General features: G+C 38.6%; 2 protein-coding genes across 10 annotated transcripts in view; both read left to right on the top strand.

Moving 5' to 3' along the window:
- LOC106070319 (protein Tob1-like) overlaps positions 1-14,864 on the top strand; it is a 50,526-nt gene extending 35,662 nt beyond the window's left edge. For 3 of the 9 annotated variants that reach the window (XM_013230193.2, XM_013230194.2, XM_013230190.2), the window contains exon 2: positions 9,805-14,864. In XM_013230193.2, coding sequence (XP_013085647.1) covers positions 10,137-11,561 — 1,425 coding nt within the window. In that variant the 5' untranslated portion in view covers positions 9,805-10,136 and the 3' untranslated portion in view covers positions 11,562-14,864. Of the gene's footprint in view, positions 1-5,170; positions 5,293-5,921; positions 5,993-6,871; positions 7,242-7,333; positions 7,846-8,993; positions 9,170-9,804 lie in introns of those variants that run through there. The other 6 variants (XM_056022038.1, XM_013230189.2, XM_056022039.1 and 3 more) reach the window with 5 other exon arrangements.
- A 1,456-nt stretch (positions 14,865-16,320) lies between these two features.
- LOC106055673 (60S ribosomal protein L3-like) overlaps positions 16,321-23,046 on the top strand; it is a 185,617-nt gene continuing 178,891 nt past the window's right edge. The window contains exon 1 of the mRNA XM_056022043.1: positions 16,321-16,327. Within this exon, the coding sequence (XP_055878018.1) occupies positions 16,326-16,327 (2 nt within the window). The 5' untranslated portion in view covers positions 16,321-16,325. The remainder of the gene's footprint in view (positions 16,328-23,046) is intronic.

Here is a 23,046-nt window from a genome sequence, read left to right as displayed (position 1 = left end):
TTTTTAGGGCCCCATGATATTGAGAATGTATGAATTGATGCTAGGCTTTAGGGCCCCATGATATTGCGAATGTATGCACTGATGCTAGGCTTTAGAACCCCATGATATTGAGAATGCATGCACTGATGCTAGGGTTTAGGGCCCCATGATATTGAGAATGTATATATTGATGTTAGACTTTAGGGTCCATAAGCCTTGGATGGTTGCCGAGACCTGGTCCTATCATTAGCTAAGTCAAGACGTTTACTTGTGGCAGCTTAACGTGTCAAGGAGAGCGAAAACACGATTCCAGCTTATCTAACTTGGCTCTCTATATTTAGATAGATCAGACATGACTTGGTCCTTGCATCTCTCTGTCTCTCTCTCTCTCTCTCTCTCTCTATCTATCTATCTCCCCACCCTATCTTACTCTTTCCGTCACTATTCCCATTCTTTTGTCTTCGTCATCATTTTATCTCTTTCTCTCTCTCTCTCTCTCTCTCTTACACACACACACACACACACATTCACATTCACTGTTGCCTGTTTGTTTGTTCTTGTTTCATGAATGGAACTCCCGCGTGTTTGGTCATCCAGCGACAGAAAGTTTTTCCTCCAAGAATTACTCAGCTCAGCCCCAACTGTCTTTTCTTGGCCGCGTGTTTGGTCATCCAGCGACAGAAAGTTTTTTCCCCCAAGAATTACTCAGCTCAGCCCCAACTGTCTTTTCTTGGCCGCGTGTTTGGCCATCCAGCGACAGAAAGTTTTTTCCCCCAAGAATTACTCAGCTCAGCCCCAACTGTCTTTTCTTGGCCGCGTGTTTGGCCATCCAGCGACAGAAAGTTTTTTCCCCCAAGAATTACTCAGCTCAGCCCAAACTGTCTTTTCTTGGCCGCGTGTTTGGCCATCCAGCGACAGAAAGTTTTTTCCCCAAGAATTACTCAGCTCAGCCCCAACTGTCTTTTCTTGGCCGCGTGTTTGGCCATCCAGCGACAGAAAGTTTTTTCCTCCAAGAATTACTCAGCTCAGCCCCAACTGTCTTTTCTTGGCCGCGTGTTTGGCCATCCAGCGACAGAAAGTTTTTTCCCCAAGAATTACTCAGCTCAGCCCCAACTGTCTTTTCTTGGCCGCGTGTTTGGTCATCCAGCGACAGAAAGTTTTTCCTCCAAGAATTACTCAGCTCAGCCCAAACTGTCTTTTCTTGGCCGCGTGTTTGGTCATCCAGCGACAGAAAGTTTTTCCTCCAAGAATTACTCAGCTCAGCCCAAACTGTCTTTTCTTGGCCGCGTGTTTGGCCATCCAGCGACAGAAAGTTTTTCCTCCAAGAATTACTCAGCTCAGCCCAAACTGTCTTTTCTTGGCCGCGTGTTTGGTCATCCAGCGACAGAAAGTTTTTTCCCCCAAGAATTACTCGGCTCAGCCCAAACTGTCTTTTCTTTGCCGCGTACTCTGACCACACACAAGGACTGTTTCATGACCAGATTCCCTCAATGCCGTTCAACACATACACATCTCTCCAGTGTCCAGTGAATCTTCTGACCCACGAAGTACTTTCTCTTTACCAAAACCTCTCTCAGCCATTCCTTCTTTCCTTCGTACACTTTCTCTTCATCTCTCTCTCTCTCTCTATCTATTACTTTCTCTCTCTCTCTCTCTCTCTTACTCTCTCTCTCTCTCTCTCTCTCTCTGAACCTATTTTTTTCTAGCCGTTCCTCCCTTACTATTGACCATCTCTCCTTAGATATCTCTATGCATTCCCATTGTCTCCTTCTCTCCCGTCTCTCTCTCACATATATGTCATGGGCGAAATGAAATTCTCCTCACGCAAGGCTGGGCTGGAATTTTATGACTGATTTTTGGCTTTGATTTTGTTTATTTTTGGTGAGATTTTAATATTTAACCCATCACTTGCCCCAGCGTTTTCAGTTTAAATCCCTTTCCAGGAGGATTTGCGAACCCCCCTCTTATATAAAACAAAAAAAAATAATGCAAAACACAAATCCCCAATTCCAAGAGCATAGCCAAGAGGGCTTTTGATTTTAAAACCTCCTCCGAATCTTTTTTACTATAAAACCCTTTCTTCAGTATGAGACTAAAGTATACATCAGTCACCTGATTCTATGAGCGTAGCCAAGAGGGGTTTTGTGTTTAAAATCCCCCTCCAGAGGGCTTTAAGCTAAAAGCCCATCCAGAGGGTTTTGAGTTTAATATATATATATATATATATATATATATATATATCACTGTCTCTCTCTCTCTCTCTCTCATGTTTTAATTTAAAATGCTAGTCTTATTGAGTTGACCTTTTAACCTTTATGTTTAGCAACAATCCCAAGTGTTTATCATTGTGTGGGGTGCCTCCCCTGAACATGAGCCCCCTGGTGTTTGTATCTCCAAGTATTAATACTTCATTAAGTCCCCAGATGAATAGACATTAATTTCTAGAGCCTGACATGAAATCGTTGTATTGTAATAGCACAGCGTCTCACGTCAAGACAGGTACAAAAATCATCAAACTGTGTCTCACGTTAAGACAGGTAAGAAATGATCCAACTGTGTCTCAAGCAGGTCAGCTATGTTAATTGAACAGCGCCTGTAGCGCATTGCATGCTGGGTCATCCTGTCATCTTCAACTCAGAATGCAGTGGTGTGCTATTATTAGATACGTGGCTGACGAGGACTTGATTCAGGACGTGTGGTATTAAATTGACCCAAATTAAGGGAAAAGGGGGGGGGAAGGATTTCAAGACTGTGTCATTGTACTGGTCACACCACGCCATGCCACGCTACTCCACACCATGTCACACCTTTCCAACCAAGCTAAAACACGCCACATCACGCCACACCCTGCAAACGCCACGCTAAACTAAGCCACACCATGCCACGCCACGTCATGCCATGCAACTTTGCTCATTTTACAAGCAAGCCAAGTGCCTGTGTTGTTCTAAATGCCTCTAGCGAGGGAATACCGCAGTAAATTGTCTTTTGATTTTGTCTTGTTGCTTGCTTCAACATTGGTCGACAGCAAATGTATATCTCTTTAATATCACTGCAATGTTACAAAGCTTATATCAACTCACTCTGCCTGTCTTTCCGTCTGTCTGTCTGGTAACAAGTTTGAACACGTTATTTCTTCCACACCCAATCTCGGATCAAGGTGAAATTGGGCACAATTATTTTTTTACCTTACAAAACAAGAATCTTTTTTTTTTTAATTAATCAATTGGTTAATTAACTATTGATAGTTTTTTTATATCTCCAACAAGAGAAAGAAATTGTAATGATAAGATGGTGTAAGTTGAATTAGTCCCCTTTATACTTTGCAGAGAGAAAAGTTTGAAACAAACAAAAGATAATTGTATTTTTTTTATTTTCATAAACATTTTCTGGCATAGTGGTTAGTGTATTGACATGATAAAGCTTTAGCCCTCAAGTTAAAATTCAGGTCTTTCACCTTTTTTTATGCAGTTAAAAAGCGATCACCCAGATTTCCCCTCCTTTCTCCCCCCCCCCCCAATTCTTTTTTTTTCCCCATCTAATCATAGTGCATTGAGAAAGCTAAAAGCATGAAATTGCGCTAAACAAAAACAATTGGTAAAAATATTCTTCGTTGTTTAGCCGTCTCTTGGGATCCTTGTTTGAAAGAAGTGGAAAACCTTGGTTGCGTGCATATTCGCAGCACTTAAAGAGTGCTTGTTAAGGTCTTGACCCTCCCCTTGATATCAATCTAGTGTATACGCAAACAAAAGTATCTCACAGAGATTTCAGAAGTATCTTTAGTTCATCAATGTAAAACCATCTAACCTTTAATATCTATTATAAGAAGTATCTTTAGTTCATCAATGTTAAACCATCTAACCTTTAATCTCTATTATAAGAAGTCAAATGTTATGGTACTACAGAAAGGTTGAATGGACCTCATTCAGCAATAGTAAACAAACATTTAGCCGAGTGATGATTCTCTATCTCTTCTATCCAAATTACGATCTAATTTTTAATACACAATGGCTATCACGTGACAGTTTTTTCCCCGTTGTTTTAACAATATTATCACGTGACTAAATGTTGTTTGTTTTCGATTGATGCATGAGGTCCATTGTACATCTCTACCAAAGTCCCTGTCACGTCTTTGAGGCCTTCCTATGAAAGTCACTATAGGCCAAATTGATAGTCGACCTGGCGTAAGACAAGATGGGTTTAGGGACATGAAGAGGACGAAGACTGAATTTAGGGCATGAGTCTTGCTGCTGGAGAGTGAGAGAGGCATGGAGAGACAGGGAGAGACAGAGAGACTAGTGAAGAAAGGATAAGTAAGGTCAAACGTCTCGCCTACTGAACTGAGAGGATTACCAAAGGTAACGTAGTGACACCCAGGGAGTGGCGTGGGGGAGAGGGAGGTGGTGGGACGCCCGAACTCCACATTCTGTACCCTGAGGCGGAGATTTTTAACTTCAGCGTCATGGGTTCTCTATGCTTCTACCCCGGACACCAGATTTTTAACTCCTGCGTCATTATGAAACTATCCTATACTGTTTGATACAGACATTGGTTCAAACAAGATTTAAGAACAGTATGTATCTATAATAAAGTATTTATTATTTTTGAAGCCAAAAGTTACCTCTTCAGTACAATTGATACCCAAGGATAGAGAGGAGGCTAGACAGGGTTTCATTCGTGTTTTGAATGGAAATGTCTGCTACCCGACTGATACTCGCCCCCTTAGCGAAGTTTTGACCGGACCTCATTTGCGGGACGCGCTCAGACTCCAGTCAGTTTGGTTCGAAATCAACATTTGTGGAGGTGTGAAAACTTCTCAAGTCACAACTTTCTTGGTCTATTGTTGGTCGGCTTCAGTTGGAACACGACACTTACGTAACTCAAGGAGCATTCAGGCCCGCAGACCTTATACGTGACATTAGGGACCGTTTGGAGGCACCAGTCTTTTTTTCTGTTTGGCTCAAGCATCCCAAGTTTATATCAGAAAAGATATTTTGAAAAAAAAATGTAAAGAAAGAAACCAATCGTTCTTGTGACTCTATTGGAGACAGTGCGAAATTAAAATTACTTTCACTTCCCCCCCCCCCCCCCAAAAAAAAAAAAACCTGGTGATTTTCTGATGTAATAATAATTTGAGAACCTCCAATCAAATCGACCTGATGGTATCAAAACTTCACCGTGTTTCTATTTTAAGACACCTGTAAGAAAAGGTGACAAGCTAGAGAGCTGATCAAAACTTTAACTTCTTGACTTCAGCAGGACACTAGATTGAAGGCTTGCATCTGGAGTGGAACCTGTCAGAGCTGGACAATTGTGGTGAGTGTTTTTTTCTAGACGTGCTCGATCGCAAACGGAATATTTTCACATCTCGCGATGTATCTAAGAGCCAGTAGGCTGGAATTCAAAACTCAGAAAGGTTAAAGTAGAAACCTGGTGTGTTCGGTAATCAATCGCAAACACATCGACCCGTTTTTGTGTGTAGCTTGAATTAACGTGTGTTAGATTTCAACAGCTGTTACATACTCACACACACGCACACACACACACTATCAGATTGATATAATAACTGTCAATAACTTACTCACACACACGCACACACACACACTATCAGATTGATATAATAACTGTCAATAACATCGATAGGATTTTATAAAGAACGTGACATCTTGAGCTTATAATATCTCCCAACATGATTCTAGTTATAGATTCTCTCTTCCTCTTCCTGAGTATAATTATAGAGAGAGATAATCTTGCCATCTGTCTCTCTCTCTCTCTCTTCTCTCTCTCGACAGTCCGTCAGCTGTGACTATGATATTAGCGGGTCTCTTCTTTTATCACGCAGCTGAGTGTGACACTGACTGGTAGAAACATAACCCTCTCTCTCTCTCTCTCTTTCTCTCTCACTCACTCTCCCGCACTCACTAACACTAGTTCATTCTACTTAGAAACAGTGTAGCTGAACAGTGCTGGACATCTCTAGCGGACCTTTTAGTTGGACATCTTGTGTCCAGTGCACGTAAGTAATTCTTAGTTCATTGCTGACCAGGGACGTAACTACCCTTCTAGATTGTGTATTGTCAATTATTTTGTTAACTTCCATATGGAAGAGTAGAACATATTAATAACATATGGCGTGTAGCCGAGTTAAGGCTGAATTGAAAATACACAACATAAACTCTAGACATTGACTGAAACATAGTAGATGAGTGACTTAATAAAGACAGCATGCAGCACATATGCCACAAAATAACTCGCAAGAGATTCAATGCATTTTGTTAATACTGTAGAGGCAAGAACTGTATCTTTATCTTTAATAGTTTGCCTCGGGGAAATAGCAATATGTTTCCCTAAGCTAACAGTGGTGTCAATATGACAGCAACAGAAATCAATGTGCTGTTTCTGCATTCATGTCTCATGGTGATGACTTCAGCTCCATCGGAAAAAGCTTGCTTCATAACGCTAACGCTGCCTCCTATAGGAACTCTTTCTTGTCAGTTGGCAAGACCCAAAAAAAAATCACTACCATATGGGCACTCAAACTGTGGAGGTTCTCTCAACATCTCTGCCTGACGGCAATATGTCAGAAATTATTTCTATGTTTTTACTCCAACTATTTTGAATCGGAAAAGTCATTGATTTTTTTTTAAATATAAGACATTCTAAAAGTTTCGCTTGATAAAAAGGGAACTAAGAATTATAAACTGAAAAGTTCATGGAATTTCATGATTGTATTCAGAGTGCGATCCCTTTGTTTCAAACTCAATGTACTCTCTTGTACTTCTGCATCTGTCTAGTAGTATCTCTCTCTATCTCTCTCTCTCTGTCTCTCTCACTCTCTGTCTCTCTCACTCTCTGTCTCTCTCTCTGACATTCATATATTTATTATTTATGTACCTAAGGAACTAGTAGATTCTAAGTGCATAAAGATGCAATGGTTTGCTCATGTGTGCGTATGTTTGTTTGTGTATTATTTTTAAATATGTTAGCAAAAAAAAAATGGTTATCTACAAAACCAGATGCATGAGTGTGTTGTGAGTGTTGTGTGAGTGTTTGTGTATTCTTTGATAAGAAAACCAAATGTCAAGTTTCTCTCCGTCTGCTGAAAGTGACATAAGACAATGCGGTCTATTTCATGGTCGGCGCTAACACTGAAACATCTTGAGCACAATCCAGAAGCGGCTGCACTGAAGAGGTTTCAACTTTCCTGGTTTTTTAACAGACAAGATTAAAAGTCAACTTAGGACCGTAAGATAAGCAATACTAAGGTAGACAGACAGACAGACAGACAGACAGATAGACAGATAGATAGATAGATAGATAGACGATAGATAGATAGATAGATAGATAGATAGATAGATAGATAGATAGATAGATAGATAGATAGATAGATAGATAGATAGATAGATAGATAGATTTGGCTCAAGCGATCTAAACGAGAGCACAAATAGATGTATACATACATACCAACAGACACACACACACACACACACACATCATGGGACATTGTGCCCTATACAGCAGGTGGCAATAGTTTTTGGATTCGACCAGTTTACTGGACCACACGACTTTATTGATAGTTGAACAACTAAACATTTCGAAACACTTTGAGAGAGGGAGAGGGAGAGAGATTGTTTGTGTGTGTGGGTGAGACAGAGGAGTGAGACAAGTTACTATATCAGGGTGAGGGGTAAATTAGCCCCCTCGACTCTGCCCGCAGCCCCTTCCTCCCACTCGCATGATGTCGGCTTCACGTTCCTTATAAAGTCAATGTTACTAAGAGGCGTGTGCAGTGACACCATGTTCTCTGTACTGGTACCTACTGTACACTGGACTACATCTAAATGTATACAGGCTGGACCTTTGTGTGGGGTACGTAGAGCGATAGCACTTTCTTGACTTTATTGTCTACATTGGACTCGTGGTCTGGTCACATGTTCCAATTGCCTGAAAGGAACGCCGTGATTTTATGACGCAACTGGCGGACATATTTATTGTCACTTAGGATCTTCACTTTGTTTCTTCTTGCAATAAGTTCTGACACATTTAGCAAGATCTATACCATTTCAGCTTTGTTACATAAATCTTTTCTTTAAACTATCAATCAATCAATAGATCTTTGTTAACCAATCCAATGTATATTTGTTAAAAGGATCAAATCGATCTTTGGCCAAGTTCTGTTGAGAAGGTCTGAGATGTGAGATGTTGCTGGTTGTATTTTTTATTGAGTTGCGAGTTGCAAATATTCCATATGATAATGAAATGACAATACAATACTCAACAGATTCTAATGCTATGGCCTCGTTGAAATAGAACTATTTATTACGAAAGATGGACACAGTCCAACGTCGCTGGATCTAGAAAATACGTCTTGTCCTAAGCTCTACTGAAGCGTGTCTCTTGTCCGTTAATCTGTCTTCGTAGTTACAAAGCTTCTATCAACTCCCTCTGTCTGTCTGGTACACATTTTGTACAGATTATTTTGTCCACTTCCCATTCTCGGATGAAATAGAAACTTTGCACAATTTTTGAACAAAATATTAAGCTACTTTTTATATTTCGCTTGTTTGTTGGTTTGTATGTGTCCTTCGTTTCATTTATTCTCTAGTTTGGTCCATTTCTTATCTCTGATACAATGTCTTGTGGAGTCTATTGAGTTCTAAGTACTCACACTCAGACGTACCATCAAGGCACCTTGTTTACCCTTGGTACGTTGATGGTTCTTGAAACTATCGTCACTAATGTCCCAAGTTTGAACCCTGCCCGCCATTCTGCAAGACATTTAGGCAAGGATGTCTGTATTTCTGAAGTGACGTCAGAAAACAAAACAAAGGGGAGCTCATCCTGTGGGTGGACCAGTATCCCAGGTTGAGACATGTTGGCCTCACTACCATTCATAAGTCAATGTTCTTTTTTTTGTAAAGACTGTACCAACTGAAGGACATTTGATTTTTCATTACTGAATTTTTTTATATTGGCCTATTTAAAAATTGAAACTCACCAAACATTTGCTAGTATCTATAGTGTTTATAGAGTACACAGTATCCATAAAGTTTATAGTATCTATAAGGTTGGTACTCTACAAAGAACCGATATCTCCATTAAAACAACACTTATTGTAAAGTTGAGAATGACTTGACTACAGTGTCTATTTTATGTGGATTGGGTGTGTACGACATACATCATGATGTCAAAGGTGATGTTTCTACTATGTTCTAGTTAGTGTGTTATGTTAGTCTATTGACTAGACTGTTCTAGTTAGTGTGTTATGTTAGTCCATTGACTAGACTGTTCTAGTTAGTGTGTTATGTTAGTCCATTGACTAGACTGTTCTAGTTAGTGTGTTATGTTAGTCCATTGACTAGACTGTTCTATTTAGTGTGTTATGTTAGTCCATTGACTAGACTGTTCTATTTAGTGTGTTATGTTAGTCCATTGACTAGACTGTTCTATTTAGTGTGTTATGTTAGTCCATTGACTAGACTGTTCTATTTAGTGTGTTATGTTAGTCCATTGACTAGACTGTTCTATTTAGTGTGTTATGTTAGTCCATTGACTAGACTGTTCTATTTAGTGTGTTATGTTAGTCCATTGACTAGACTGTTCTATTTAGTGTGTTATGTTAGTCCATTGACTAGACTGTTCTATTTAGTGTGTTATGTTAGTCCATTGACTAGACTGTTCTATTTAGTGTGTTATGTTAGTCCATTGACTAGACTGTTCTATTTAGTGTGTTATGTTAGTCCATTGACTAGACTGTTCTATTTAGTGTGTTATGTTAGTCCATTGACTAGACTGTTCTATTTAGTGTGAACTTCTTCTATTTCCCAGATGTTGCCAACGTGAATTCTGTTCCAACGAGTAAAATTATCTACCCTTGGAGCGTGTGCCCAGAGACGAACACCAAATATTACAAATAACGTCATTCCATTGATTCTCAGTGGCTGTGTGACGTCAAGCCTAATCGCCAGTGACAATAAGATAGATACCAAGGACAACAGCTGTCTTCGTAAACTGAGTAGAATCTAGAGCTACTATTTCGCTGAGAAAAGTTCATATATATCTACTGGTCGCTGAAACATCACCCTATTTTATAGAGACATTTTCAGTGAATCTCTGGAACGCTTTCTGTGTTAATACAGTCGAAGTCTAAACAAAACAAAATGCATGTGGAAATTTCCGTAGCGTTGAATTTCGTCATCTCGTACCTTTACAACAAGCTTCCCAGAAGACGCGTAGATCTTTTCGGGGAAGAGCTCGAGGTCGGGCTGAAAGAGAAATTTCAAGGCCATTGGTACCCTGAGCAGCCCTCCAAAGGCTCTGGATTCAGATGTCTTAAAGGCAATGGAGACGAAGTAGATCCAGTGTTGGTCTACGCTGCCGTGAAAGCCGGGCTTGATATAACCGAGGTCAGGAGCTATCTTCCTGAGGATCTTACCTTGTGGATTGACCCATCAGAGGTCAGCTATAAAATTGGAGAGAAAGGTCCTGTTAAGGTCTTGTATTCTGACCGTAAAGATGAGGAGAGCAACGAGAATGTAGACAGGGAGGTGCAGGCCGCCAGCAGGACCTTCAACCCTGAAGCTCAAACCTTCACCCCAGAGTCCCACCAGGCCTTTACGCCAGACCTTTTGGCTTTCACTCCAGATGTTGCAGCATTCTGCTCAGATTCGACCCAGTCCTTTCAGCCCATCGATTCCCTTTCGTCTTCTCTATCCAACTTGAGTCTCTCTCCATCTTCCCCTGTTCCTCCTGGCACCTGGAGCACAGCTACATCCCCATCTTCCAACCTCTTCAGTTCGGCCATGGCGTCACCCAACATTGTTCCGCCCTCGCTCGTAGGGCCGAGAGCAGGAAACTTACACCGACAGCACATGACAGCCGCCATGTTCGCCCAGACCAAATTTGGTTCCACAAAGCTGAAAACTCAAGTGAAACGCCCCAATCGACTGTCCCCCACAGAGTTCGGTAACTACTTTAAGCAGCAACAGAGGAGTTATGCCGGTCCTCAGCGGCCCAGATCTCTTTCACCGCGTGACCCGAGAGTAGAATTCCTGCTGGATCAGCAACAGAGGATGTTACAACAACAGCAGCAGCAGATGTCTCCTTCGTTACCGTACGGACCACAATTCCATCTCCAGCAACAGCAGCTGTCTCCAACAAGTCTCTACCCTGAAATGTATCGCTCATCAGCATTGTCGTCTGCTCACTCCTCCCCACACCTGTCCCCGCATCTTTCCCCTGCAGGCAACGGTCCTACTTTCAAAGACCTCATCCAGTCCAACCCGAACCTAAGCACCATCCCTTCTTCCCCTCTGAACCCAATATCTAGACCCAGTTCCCTGAACCCAATATCTAGACCCAGTTCCCTGAACCCAATATCTAGACCCAGTTCCCTGACTAATCTCAGACGACCAACCGGCTTCCCCAGCCTCAACTCGCCCTTGTCCAACAGCTCGTCGCACACTGGCTCTCTGGGCAAGATGAACATGTTCTCCCCAGAAGGTCACAAGTCCTTCACGGACGGCTTCAATGTTGCTTCCGTGAATTATTCCAACAATGTGCAGCACCTGCTTATGGCCAACTAACTTTCCAAGGAATCCCACACCATATCCTAGCACATAGAAACAACATATGATATTAGTCTTCGCCGTTTTCAGGTGGGCTCAAAACTCTTCACAGGAAATACCTGGATCAGTTACAGATCTTTTCACACTTTTTAATGAACTAGGCATCCATTGATAAACATTAGTATCAGCTTAAGGCATTTCGGTAGTTAGACTTATCCATGTATTTTATTCTGCTACAATCTCTTCCAATCCTTCAAGTCAACACCATTCAGCCATTCTTCCATTTGTAGTCCACTAGAACCACAGACCCTAACTGCTTTATGCTGACACAAGACCTTCATCTTTATTATAATATAAAATACATTTTCCAATAGTCAATTTGTAGTTGAAATAGTGTACATTTTATGTCTTTTGTTACTAAACCATTGTAAGTACTGACCTCATCCTATATTTATACCTTTCATTTTTTTTTATTTTGTATCCTTCCTTTTTACCCAAATCGTATTTTTTAAATGTACTTTTGTGTAATTTAATTCACCATTTAACCATAAAAAATTTGCTTGGTTATGGTTTAACAAAGTTTTCAAATTGCTAATTTTTTATTTTTATTTATATTTTTTTTTTTTTTTTGTATTGCTTGTTGCCTTGTGTTATATGCAGCACATAGAAATATAAAAAATATGAATTTTTGTACTGATATAAATATATTTTTTAAACTTTTTTTCAAGTTCTGTGTTATTCCCATTTCTTGAAATGTGTTGGACATGAGCGGCTTGTTGAGTAGCCGGCTTTTTGTGCTGCCGGCTTTTTGTGCTGCCGTGTTCTAAGCTAGTAATGATCAATTGTTTTGTTGTAGGCCAATATTTACTGGCTGTGAGTAAGCATTACATAGTGGGGCTCTTCTAAGCCAATGTGTATTGTTAGTGGTATAATAAATAAATAAAAAGAAATGGGCTTGTTGCAAGCCTTTTATTAGTTTTGGTTGTAAGGGGAGATACCCATCATTAACTGAACTGTTGTAAGCCTTTTTTTGTTGGCTGTGAACTGATAAGGCATGAGAGTTACGTTGGAGTGTGTATTGTGGAATCTATTGTATTACTACTACTATGTGATTGATGGAGAAATGAAGATGAAAAGATGGTCGGGACAATGCTGCAAGGTGTTAATCCTTATGATTCCTTTCATTTTGTTTCATTTTCTTAACTGTAGACATTGTCATTTGTTTAACCCTCAAATTCCATTTCTGTGTGGGGCTTTTTTTTTTTTTGTCAGACTAGGCCAGCAAAGTGGGAAAATCGTATGTGTATGTTCGCCTTTGTATTAGAAACCAGAGTTACTCTCCTTGTCCAAGGAAACGATTCAGTGACCAATTTATTGTAGACCATTCATATCTAGTATGTCTATATCTTCACTTCCCGTGTGGACATAGGCAACCAAGGCGCTCAAACCTCTCTCGGTACCAGACCATCAGCATTGACAATGGACTTGGTTTACAATGTACAAAGTCAGCTAGAGCGTCCCGCTTTCATCACTAACAAATAGAACGCAAATCAAAAAGGATAGTACAAGATCTTGTACATGTAACTCTTTGAACTGTTGATCAGAATGTTTGATTTACTTGATGACCTGGGCTCTATAACCTTTTGAACTTAATGTTTAAGAAATACTGTTTATGTGAATTGCTAATTCTGACATTGCTACCTGAAGAACTCTGTGTAGACACAAAGATAAACGCTGAAATGATTTTTTTATATGGAAACCTCATTTAGCAAGTAATAAAAATAGATCTTGCTAGATGGCTGTTACTTTACTTGTTGCTATGGACGCTGAGATTAACGCAAATCAATTTTAGTTCATAAAGATCTTTAGAAAAATTTAAAAGAGCTGGCCTGCTGTTAGAAAGTTGTGTGTAGACTGCAAAGGAAAAAAGTCATTGTTTTCAATTTTTGTTTAGATCAGTTTCTCAATTTCTTTAGATAACCACGGTTCAACTCTAGAAACTTGTGCAATCAGTGAAATCTTTAAACGTGCAGATGTCAACATTTTTCGAAATTGTTTTGGCTTTCTTTGGCTCCACGAAGCCATGAACAGCATTGGTTACTCATTGGCTTGTATTGCCTGTCAACGCCATTCTCTTTACCCAACATTGACTCCTTAAGTTGAGTGTTTAATTATCACATTGTAAAGAGATAACATCAAAGTTCAACTAACCCAAGCCGCATCTAGCATTTAAACACTTGACCAATAAAACTCTGATTGATAGAGCTAGAGCAAGCATTTTTTTTCGTTGTTCATCTTGTTATGATCAATGTTATGTTGTTTGATATAAATTCTTGTGTCTGGACTTAAATTATTTTTGTATCAATATATTTATTGAAATAATCTTTCCATGTTTTATAAATAAATATATTTTCTTTTATATTATAAAAATATATAAATATCTACTTTAAATAATGTAACTTTTTGTGTATTAAGGTTTCGTGCTAATTAATCCTAATGTCTTTCGTATATTTTGACTTGTGGACAATGTTTCTAGTATTTGGTTTCCTAAGTCTTCATTTAACAAGTGAAAGTATTTTTAATTACATTGTCACTTCCTAGAAAACACCACAATATGAATGCTACATTAGAAATCACCACAAACAGTAAACATTCACAATGTTTTGAATCTGCAATGCAAGGCATATTCATCAGTTTCATTTGTTCAACCAATCAGATAGTTCGTTACATGAAACGTTGGTCCAAGCATCATAGTTCATAATGGTGCTGTAGCAAGGGGTGAAGGTTACGTCTGCTGTCATTTACATCTTGGTTGTACCTGCTGGTGGGGAGGAAACTCCGTATACCAATATCATTTTTAGCGCCATCTAAACCATGGGTTCTCAGCTTTTTGGACTCAGTATGCCAGTTTCTATCCCATTCTTTTGATAACTGCTTAAAAAAAGTGAAGTGGGTATCTCGAGGGGGGTCGAGTTTACAAAGTAGAGAACCACTCATCTCATGCATTATGATAGATGCACAAAGATGTGATGTATGTGTCATAGATTATTAACATCCAGTTTGAGAACTGCTGTCTCGAGTATTTATACCATGCAGCAGTTTCTCCATCTAAAACATCATTCCTCACATTTGATTCATCAAGAAACATCCCAAAAAAAAAACGTGTATACATTGATACAAAATATTTTCTTATTTTCTTACCAAAATATTTGCTATGATAAGAAAAACAAATTGTCTGTATTTCTGTCTATGTCGTCAGTGTGTCTCTGTTTTACTTCTGGCTAAGGAATACAAGAAATAAAGTGAGTCTGTTGAACTACATTAGAACAAGACTTGTTCACTTCTGGCTTGATTCTTGGCTTCATTTCTGTCTGTGTCGTAGACATGTTGAGTTATCAGTTGGTGTGTGTGCCTTGAAGCAATGCAGAACGAAAATGGGAAGAGTAATGGGTCAGCGAAATGAAGTGGGTCAATAAAATAGTCCAACTGTGTCAGTACAATGAGTTGGGTTAATCAAATGTTTCAACTTGGTCATTACAATAAAATGTGTCTATAAAATGTTTCAACTAGGTCAAATCAATAAAATGTGTCTATAAAATGTTCCAACTAGGTCAATTCAATAAAATGTGTCTATAAATTGTTCCAACTGAGTCAGTACAATAAAATGTGTCTATAAAATGTTCCAACAGGGTCAGTACAACGAAGGGAGTCAGTAAAATGTTCCATCTCTGCCAATACAATGAAGTGGGTCTGTGTTGGAAATAGGAAATTTTCTTGGAAGCAATACAATCGAAAGGTTGTTGATATTTGTTTTTATTTATTGGCTGTAACCTCCCTTTTTTTCTAACTATATTTTTTGTTAAAGGTCAAGTTTTGAATTATAACCTAAACCAAAGTATTAAGCAAAATCATTAACAAACACAAAAAGTAAATTTGTTGATACAATAATGGTAACACGGAAATACAAAATAGAAAGAAAAAAAACAAGAACCAACAAATACAAATTATACATAACAAACAATTTTGAAGGTCCCATCTATGTTCTTCTAGCAATACGGTTCAGTAAGAGACAAAAAGGAGACCTAATGAAGATGAAGAAATGTGGTGGCGATGTAATGTAACCTAAAGAGAAAAAAAACTCAAATTTTAAGAGGAAGATTGTGAAACTTTCTGAACTAAATAGACACACAGAAACAATGTCCAAACATAGCAAGTCAATGTTGCCAACTATAAAATACAAATGACTTTGAGTTACAAATGGAAGAGTTTTTCAAACTGGATTCTACACGTGCTAGAAAAAAGCAAAACTATTTATTTCAGCTGGTTAAAATACTTTACTTATCATGACTTTGGTATTGAGCACATCGGATACACCAAACATCTTGCACTTCACGGATGTGGCCTCCATGTAGGAACATCTACAAAACTTCACAGTTTCAACCTACACGGATGTGGCCTCCATGTAGGAACATCTACAAAACTTCACAGTTTCAACCTAAAGATCACAGAACTTGCTGTCTTATCTTTTCATTGAGGAGATCCCGTACAAAGCTAAATATAGACTGTGGTGGGTTAGGTACTTCCGGTTGAAACTATAAGGATTGGTTTTGGGAAGAAATCCTTCTTTTAATCTGACCGTTATAGTGTTGATAATTTTGTTTGTTTTTTGTATAATACAATTAAAGCAATAATCAGATTCACTTATGGTCTGAATAAATGTTCTCACTTGTTTTAGAGACCTATCCAATAAAAACATCACGAAGTCGACATCAAGAAGTCGACATCAAGAAAACATCCTTTCCATTCATGATGTTGACGTTGTCGGTGTTGTGATTTGTTAACATCATCTCTTTGTTGTTTCGTCAGACCGGAAGTCCACACCCCTGGGACGCTGGTTGTCCGGGACATGAATGCAAGGCAATGAGAGTGCGTTGGGCTGAGGTGGCAGTCCCGTGAGATATAGAGTCTCTTAAACACCGCATTAGTCCTGGTGTGCTGGGGACAAGTCGGTGCGCCACAAACTGGTATCGCATTCAAATGAAACGTAGCTTTTAAAATTGGACGTCAAATTTAATAACAAAATAGTATAGAGCTCAATAATGAGAAATGTTTCTTCACTGATCTATATACATGTTTATGGTAGTAAATCGTACTACCTTTTTAACAAAGATCATATCAACTATGTCTGTCTGTCTTCTGGTTAAAAGTTTGTACACATTATTTCTCCCACATCCGATCTCGTATTAAGCTAAAATTCTGCATAATAATTTCTTTTACCTGATAAAACAAAATTAAAATTAAAATAAACAGTTAATTAACTATTGTTTTACATAATTATTTTTTTATATTGAACAAGGGAAAAAAGGTTTACTTGACTAAAGTAGTGGTATAAGTTGAGTTAGTCCCCTTTATAGGTCGCCGCCCTAAATTGTAACGAACAATATGTAACTTTACAATTTTCTCTTGGTAAAAGAACCTTATTAACAGAGTGGTTACCACGACTTTGCCGGGAGGCGTGACAGAGAGAGAGTTCGAATTCAAGTCGTTCCTTTTTTAGCGGCCCCCGAAAGGATAAAAGATGATATTAGTTTTGTGTGGAATGTCTGTCCGTCTGTCAGTCTGTCCGTCCGTCCCGTTTAGATTTCGTAAACTAAAAAGATAATGAAAATTTTTTTATAAATGCTTTTGAAAACCAATTACGGTAAAATCCACACAGATATCCTTTTCTTTCTCCCACCCCCATTTTCCCAACTGGTCCAGACAAGTGACAGGATCACAGCGTATTGAGAAACATAAAAGCAAGAAAAGCGCTAAACAAAAACAATTAGTAAAAATATTATTCATTTTGTTGGCCTAGATCTATTACAAATTTAATTACATGGCTGATCCAAACTAATTGATACAATTACACTTTGTTGTTTTTCATATATGTTTTTAGGATTTTTTTGTTTATGTCTAAAATCTTTTTAACTTTCTTATGAATGTTTTTCTCAAACAGCTGCCCAAATGGGTTTTGTTTTTCGCCAATGACTTTACCAGCAGTATTTAGTGTTTTATGAAGCTTTTTTTTTTATTTTTAATGTTCAGATTATCATACAAGGCAGTGATATTAAATCTTAAAATATTGCAGATGTGAGCGTGATAAAACATCGCCAAGGCCATGAGGACATTTTTCTATGTATTTGTAATCTTTGCTGATATAATCAGTATTTGAAGTAAAATTTAATTTATTGTCTAAGATAGTACCAAGGTATTTCAAAGTTTGCACTATTTCAATGTTTCTCTCCAGCTACAGAAACAATATCATTTTCCTTTCTTTTCCCTACGAAAATCGATTATCATTTCTTTGTTGTTGCTGTTGTTGTTTTTGACATTTAATATTTAAAAAATTATCTTAACATTTTTCCCATGTGTTCTATTTCTCTGAAATACTTATTTACATCTGACCTTCTGAGAGCAGGGCAAGAAGAGCCGCATCATCAGCGAATTTTGTGAAGGAGCAAAAAGGACTATCAGATTGAAAATCATTGGTGTACAAAATGAACCACAATGGCGATGTCACAACCCCCTGGGGCGCCCCTGTGTTAACTATACGTGCATTTAATATTAAATTGTTTTCCCTAACCCTCTGAGGTCTATGGGTCATCCAATTTGGGCCTCGCATAGGACATTATTTTTTTTTAAGCCGAAATAGCGAAAATTGTGCCCAATATTATTGTTGGAATACATTCGTTTTTAGATAAAAAAAAATTTTCACCTTTTATTTTTTTACTTTTCTATTTCATTTGGGGTCAACAAAATCACTTCGCCTAGGGCCTCCAATTATCTAAAGCCGGCCCTGTACAAAGTTTGAATTGACATCCACACCAGGGAAAACGGGAATTCGAGAATGCTTTTATAGATTTGGCTGACGTACAATGAACAGAGACAAAAACTAAACTTCAGGACACAAAGTAACACAAATTTGTGAACTGTTTATAGGAAAAGTAAAAGATTGGATAGTTACATTTAAAAATGACTACATGTGTATTAAGTAAATGTTTTCACGAGTATTAAGTAAAAGACTTAACTTGTATTAAGTACATTAATGAAGTAAATGACTTGATTTGTAGTAAACAATTATTTGGCTTGTATAAGGCAAGCGACTTCATAAGTTTAAAATAAATGATGTTATTTGAATAAAGTAAATAACTTAAATAATAAGTGGCACATGTTTTAATATTGTCATAAAATAAATACAAATTGAGCTTTAACCAGTTTGCAATCCCGATTCTTGTATAGAAACAATTAGCTTGCAAAATGTAGTCAGTTTTATAAATATACATGTATATTCAGTTTTAGACATAAATATTTTTGGAAATCTTTGAAGTGCAAAAAGAAAATCAATGCACTACTTTGTAGCGGAAAGACTTGACGCAAGGGAACTGTCAGTGAAATGGATTTGAGATTTATCTCTCTATCACTGTCAACCAATTGAAAACGTCTTGTTGGCCTACAACTACTCTTTAGAGCTGGATGTAGCCAATGGCAATTACTGGTTAGAGCACAAGGTCAGCACATAAACTTGTCAAGTTTGGAGTGGATTAAATAATACCAGACGTTGTTTTTTTTTTTATATTTATCTCTAAAGCGTAACTCATGCATTGTCTTGTAAACCAAATTTAAAATTATAAGAATCAAATTATAATGGAATTTGATTCCCATAGTAACTATTGCACATCCGCAAACGAAGCCTCTTAAATCCTACTTTAGTCCTCTTATAGAAGGACCAGGGGTAACAGCTGGCGGATTTGAACAAGGGACTATCGTTAGGACCATTGTCTTTTTCGTGGATTTCACCGCTGATACTACGATACTACTTCCGACCGAGAAATAGGTTGTTTTTGGTCTAGTACAATGGTACTTCTTTCATGTTTTGAGCTGGTGACCTCCTTTATCAGCTTTACGTTTTGGTTTTGTTATTATTTCCTCACACTCTATCCACAACTTCTCTTCACTTTTTCTCTATGCACGTCTTCATCACTTCTTTTTTTTTTCTTCTTTGTCAGCAGCTGGACACTTTTGTATTCGTAAGCACTTTTTGGATCCACTTTTTAACCTTGAACTCTCGTCACTTGTCACCTAGTTGGAGAATGTCTTCTGAAGACAAGAAGCCTTCCTGGAGCTGACATTGGTAGACACAAAGATCTCGTCATGATAACTTTCAACTTACATCTAAAAAAAAGTAAAAAGAAAACAGGAACCCATTGAGGATAAAATGTTAACTGGATAAACTGAAGGACCCCCAAATAACCGCCATAATTGAGGAACAAATAGGTTGACGCTTTACAGCCCTCTATGTCTTGGACGTTAATGAGGAAGAAAGAAACATCCAAATCATTAACTTTAATGCAGCAGTCCCTGACACAGTCCCTGACACAGTCTCTGACACAGTCTCTGACACAGTCTCTGACACAGTCTCTGGCACAATCTCTGACACAGTCCCTGACACAGTATCTGACACAGTCTCTGACACAGTCTCTGACACAGTCTCTGGCACAGTCTCTGACACAGTCTCTGGCACAGTCTCTGACACAGTCTCTGACACAGTCTCTGGCACAGTCTCTGACACAGTCTCTGGCACAGTCTCTGACACAGCTCTAGTGGTACTAGGGAAACTTAGCCCACTAAAAAAAAACTGAATATCTGTTGTTTGTTTATATCAATTATATACTTCAATTCAAATGTCGTCCACGCACATTCTACTTGAGACACACAAACCAAGTTATAAATAGACAAACATTGACCTAAGCGGAAGCTTGTATCTTAAAGTCTGATCAAAAGTAACACAGAACTCATAAGGTCTGAAGTTTGTCTTTTGTCCTGGACAAGAAAGTTTTCTCTGATCAACTGACATACAACAAGAGAGCCAAATGCTGTTCAGTTTCACAAAGTAGGCCTACAAGCTGTTTCCACACAAATGTTAGAGAGATTTAATGAGGTACTGCCAAAAAGTCACATTGACTGAGAACTATGATACTTAGTAGAGATAAGTCCAGATCTAGTCGATTTGATGAAGTGATTTATTTGATCCAATTCATTTTGAAGCCTTTTTTAGTTTTTTTTCTTCTTTGTAAGACTAGTTTTTAGTGCTGGTATCATGGAGCAGGTTTCATGTGGCTGTACTTGACAGTTCACGATGTTAGACGCCACGATGATCGTCTTTCTAGAAGGAGCGTCTCAAGCTTAAAAGATAACAGAAGATTGTTCCTGAAATCTGAACCCTTTTTACAACTCTAGAAAATTTGGATTAGAGACTGGCAAGTTGTTTCCTTGCGGAACTTATAAATATGAGAATCATTGATACTTTCAATAGAGAATCACTGCCCTAGATAGGAATTCGTTATCATTTGGGAGCCCGGGGACTTGACATCTTTGGTGGCCCCTGCATTTTGCGTAATATTTATTATTTAATGTAAAAAAACACTCATTTGGGGGCTCCCCTCAAGTGGGGACCCGTGGGGATTTTCCATTCTCCCCCCCCCCCTTCCCCCACCCCAGCTACGCCACTGAAGAGAACAAATCCCGGTAAATATATAGTCCAGATCCAAACGACTAAGGGAACTCCCGGCTGATTTCAGGCTCAAGGTCAAAGGTCGATACCTTATTTTTACATTCTGTGTTTTCTGATCTTGTTTTATAACTAATAACCTACAGTGACTACACGAGAAAACTCAAATGTCATTATGATCCAAAACCTCGACAAAAAATGAAACGTATTGGTCGAGTCTGACATAAAGCCACATTGTTGTGAGACTCAAACATTCTGTTCATCTAGATCTAAGTGATTTATGATTTCACTTTATCAGTAGAACATGTCTGTCAGTATGCAAAATATTCTGACCTACAATATATGACTGAGGAGCAGTGTTGATGGGCAGTCTGTCCTCTATACTATAGTCACATATATTGCTGTGTAGCTCCCTGTAGAGTTGTGCAGCTGGATTTGTACAGCAGTTTCTCAAGTGTTTTGCATGTATTTAGATCTCAGATGTGTTTGTCTCGTTGCACGACCAGATGGCGCTCTTTCAGTTATTGAACAAAATAGCTTTGCACGTGCGCGTGTAGATGTGCGCGTGCGTGTGTGGGGGTGTGCGTAAATGTGTGGCTGAACGATATACAAAATACAACAGCCTTCTAAATAAAGGTTAGGACTTGAATGTACGAGTCAAGTTCTAGGTCAGTCATTGCTCAATCTGGACAGCTGTTGCCCCCCCCCCCTTGCCTATATCACAACATACACAGAGTGCAAGCGTTGAGTTAAACAATTGTGTGAGCTCAGCATTTAGAACACAACTCAAGACTTAACTCAGTCACAGGGTCTTAGAACACAACTCAAGACTTAACTCAGTCACAGGGTCTTAGAACACAACTCAAGACTTAACTCAGTCACAGGGTCTTAGAACACAACTCAAGACTTAACTCAGTCACAGGGTCTTAGAACACAACTCAAGACTTAACTCAGTCACAGGGTCTTAGAACACAACTCAAGACTTAACTCAGTCACAGGGTCTTAGAACACAACTCAAGACTTAACTCAGTCACAGAGTCTTAGAACACAACTCAAGACTTAACTCAGCCACAGGGTCTTCGAACACAACCCAAGACTTAACGTAGCCACAGAGTCTTTGAAAACAACCCAAGACTTAACGTAGCCACAGAGTCTTTGAAAACAACCCAAGACTTAACGTAGCCACAGAGTCTTTGAAAACAACCCAAGACTTAACGTAGCCACAGAGTCTTTGAAAACAACCCAAGACTTAACGTAGCCACAGGGTCTTTGAAAACAACCCAAGACTTAACGTAGCCACAGGGTCTTTGAAAACAACCCGAGACTTAACGTAGCCACAGAGTCCTTGAAAACAACCCAAGACTTAACGTAGCCTCAGGGTCTTTGAAAACAGCTCAAGACTTAACTCAGCCACAGAGTCTTTGAAAACAACTCAAGACTTAACGTAGCCACAGAGTCTTTGAAAACAACTCAAGACTTTACTTAGCCACAGCGTCTTTGAAAACAACTCAAGACTTAACTTAGCCACAGCGTCTTAGAAAACAACTCAAGACTTAACTTAGCCACAGAGTCTTTGAAAACAACTCAAGACTAACTTAGCCACAGACATTAATCTTGTTCAAATTGAACTCGCCAAAAAAAATGTTAACTATTTAATCTTTCTAATGTCTGTTTATTCACAGCAGAGTATTCCCCGAGTTAATCAACACCAATAATTGATCTGGGCGCATCCATTGTAGTTTGAAATGTATGGAGAAATACTAATACTAGTCATCTTTGGCATAATATTTACTTAGTATTTATAGCCATTTAGTTTGTTAGCTAGATAGTCAATTTCGCACCTCAAATTGCGGCTTTCAACATTTTCTGAAATTCTGGGATCCAATGGTCTAAGCCAAAGTCCTGCAAGTCCTTCTTGAAGGACATTGTCCTCCAGGGGATATTGCATGGTCT

The sequence above is a fragment of the Biomphalaria glabrata genome, chromosome 2, assembly GCF_947242115.1.
Source record: "Biomphalaria glabrata chromosome 2, xgBioGlab47.1, whole genome shotgun sequence".
In the NCBI taxonomy this organism is placed as follows: domain Eukaryota; kingdom Metazoa; phylum Mollusca; class Gastropoda; family Planorbidae; genus Biomphalaria; species Biomphalaria glabrata.
This window is presented reverse-complemented; position numbering and strand designations above follow the sequence as displayed.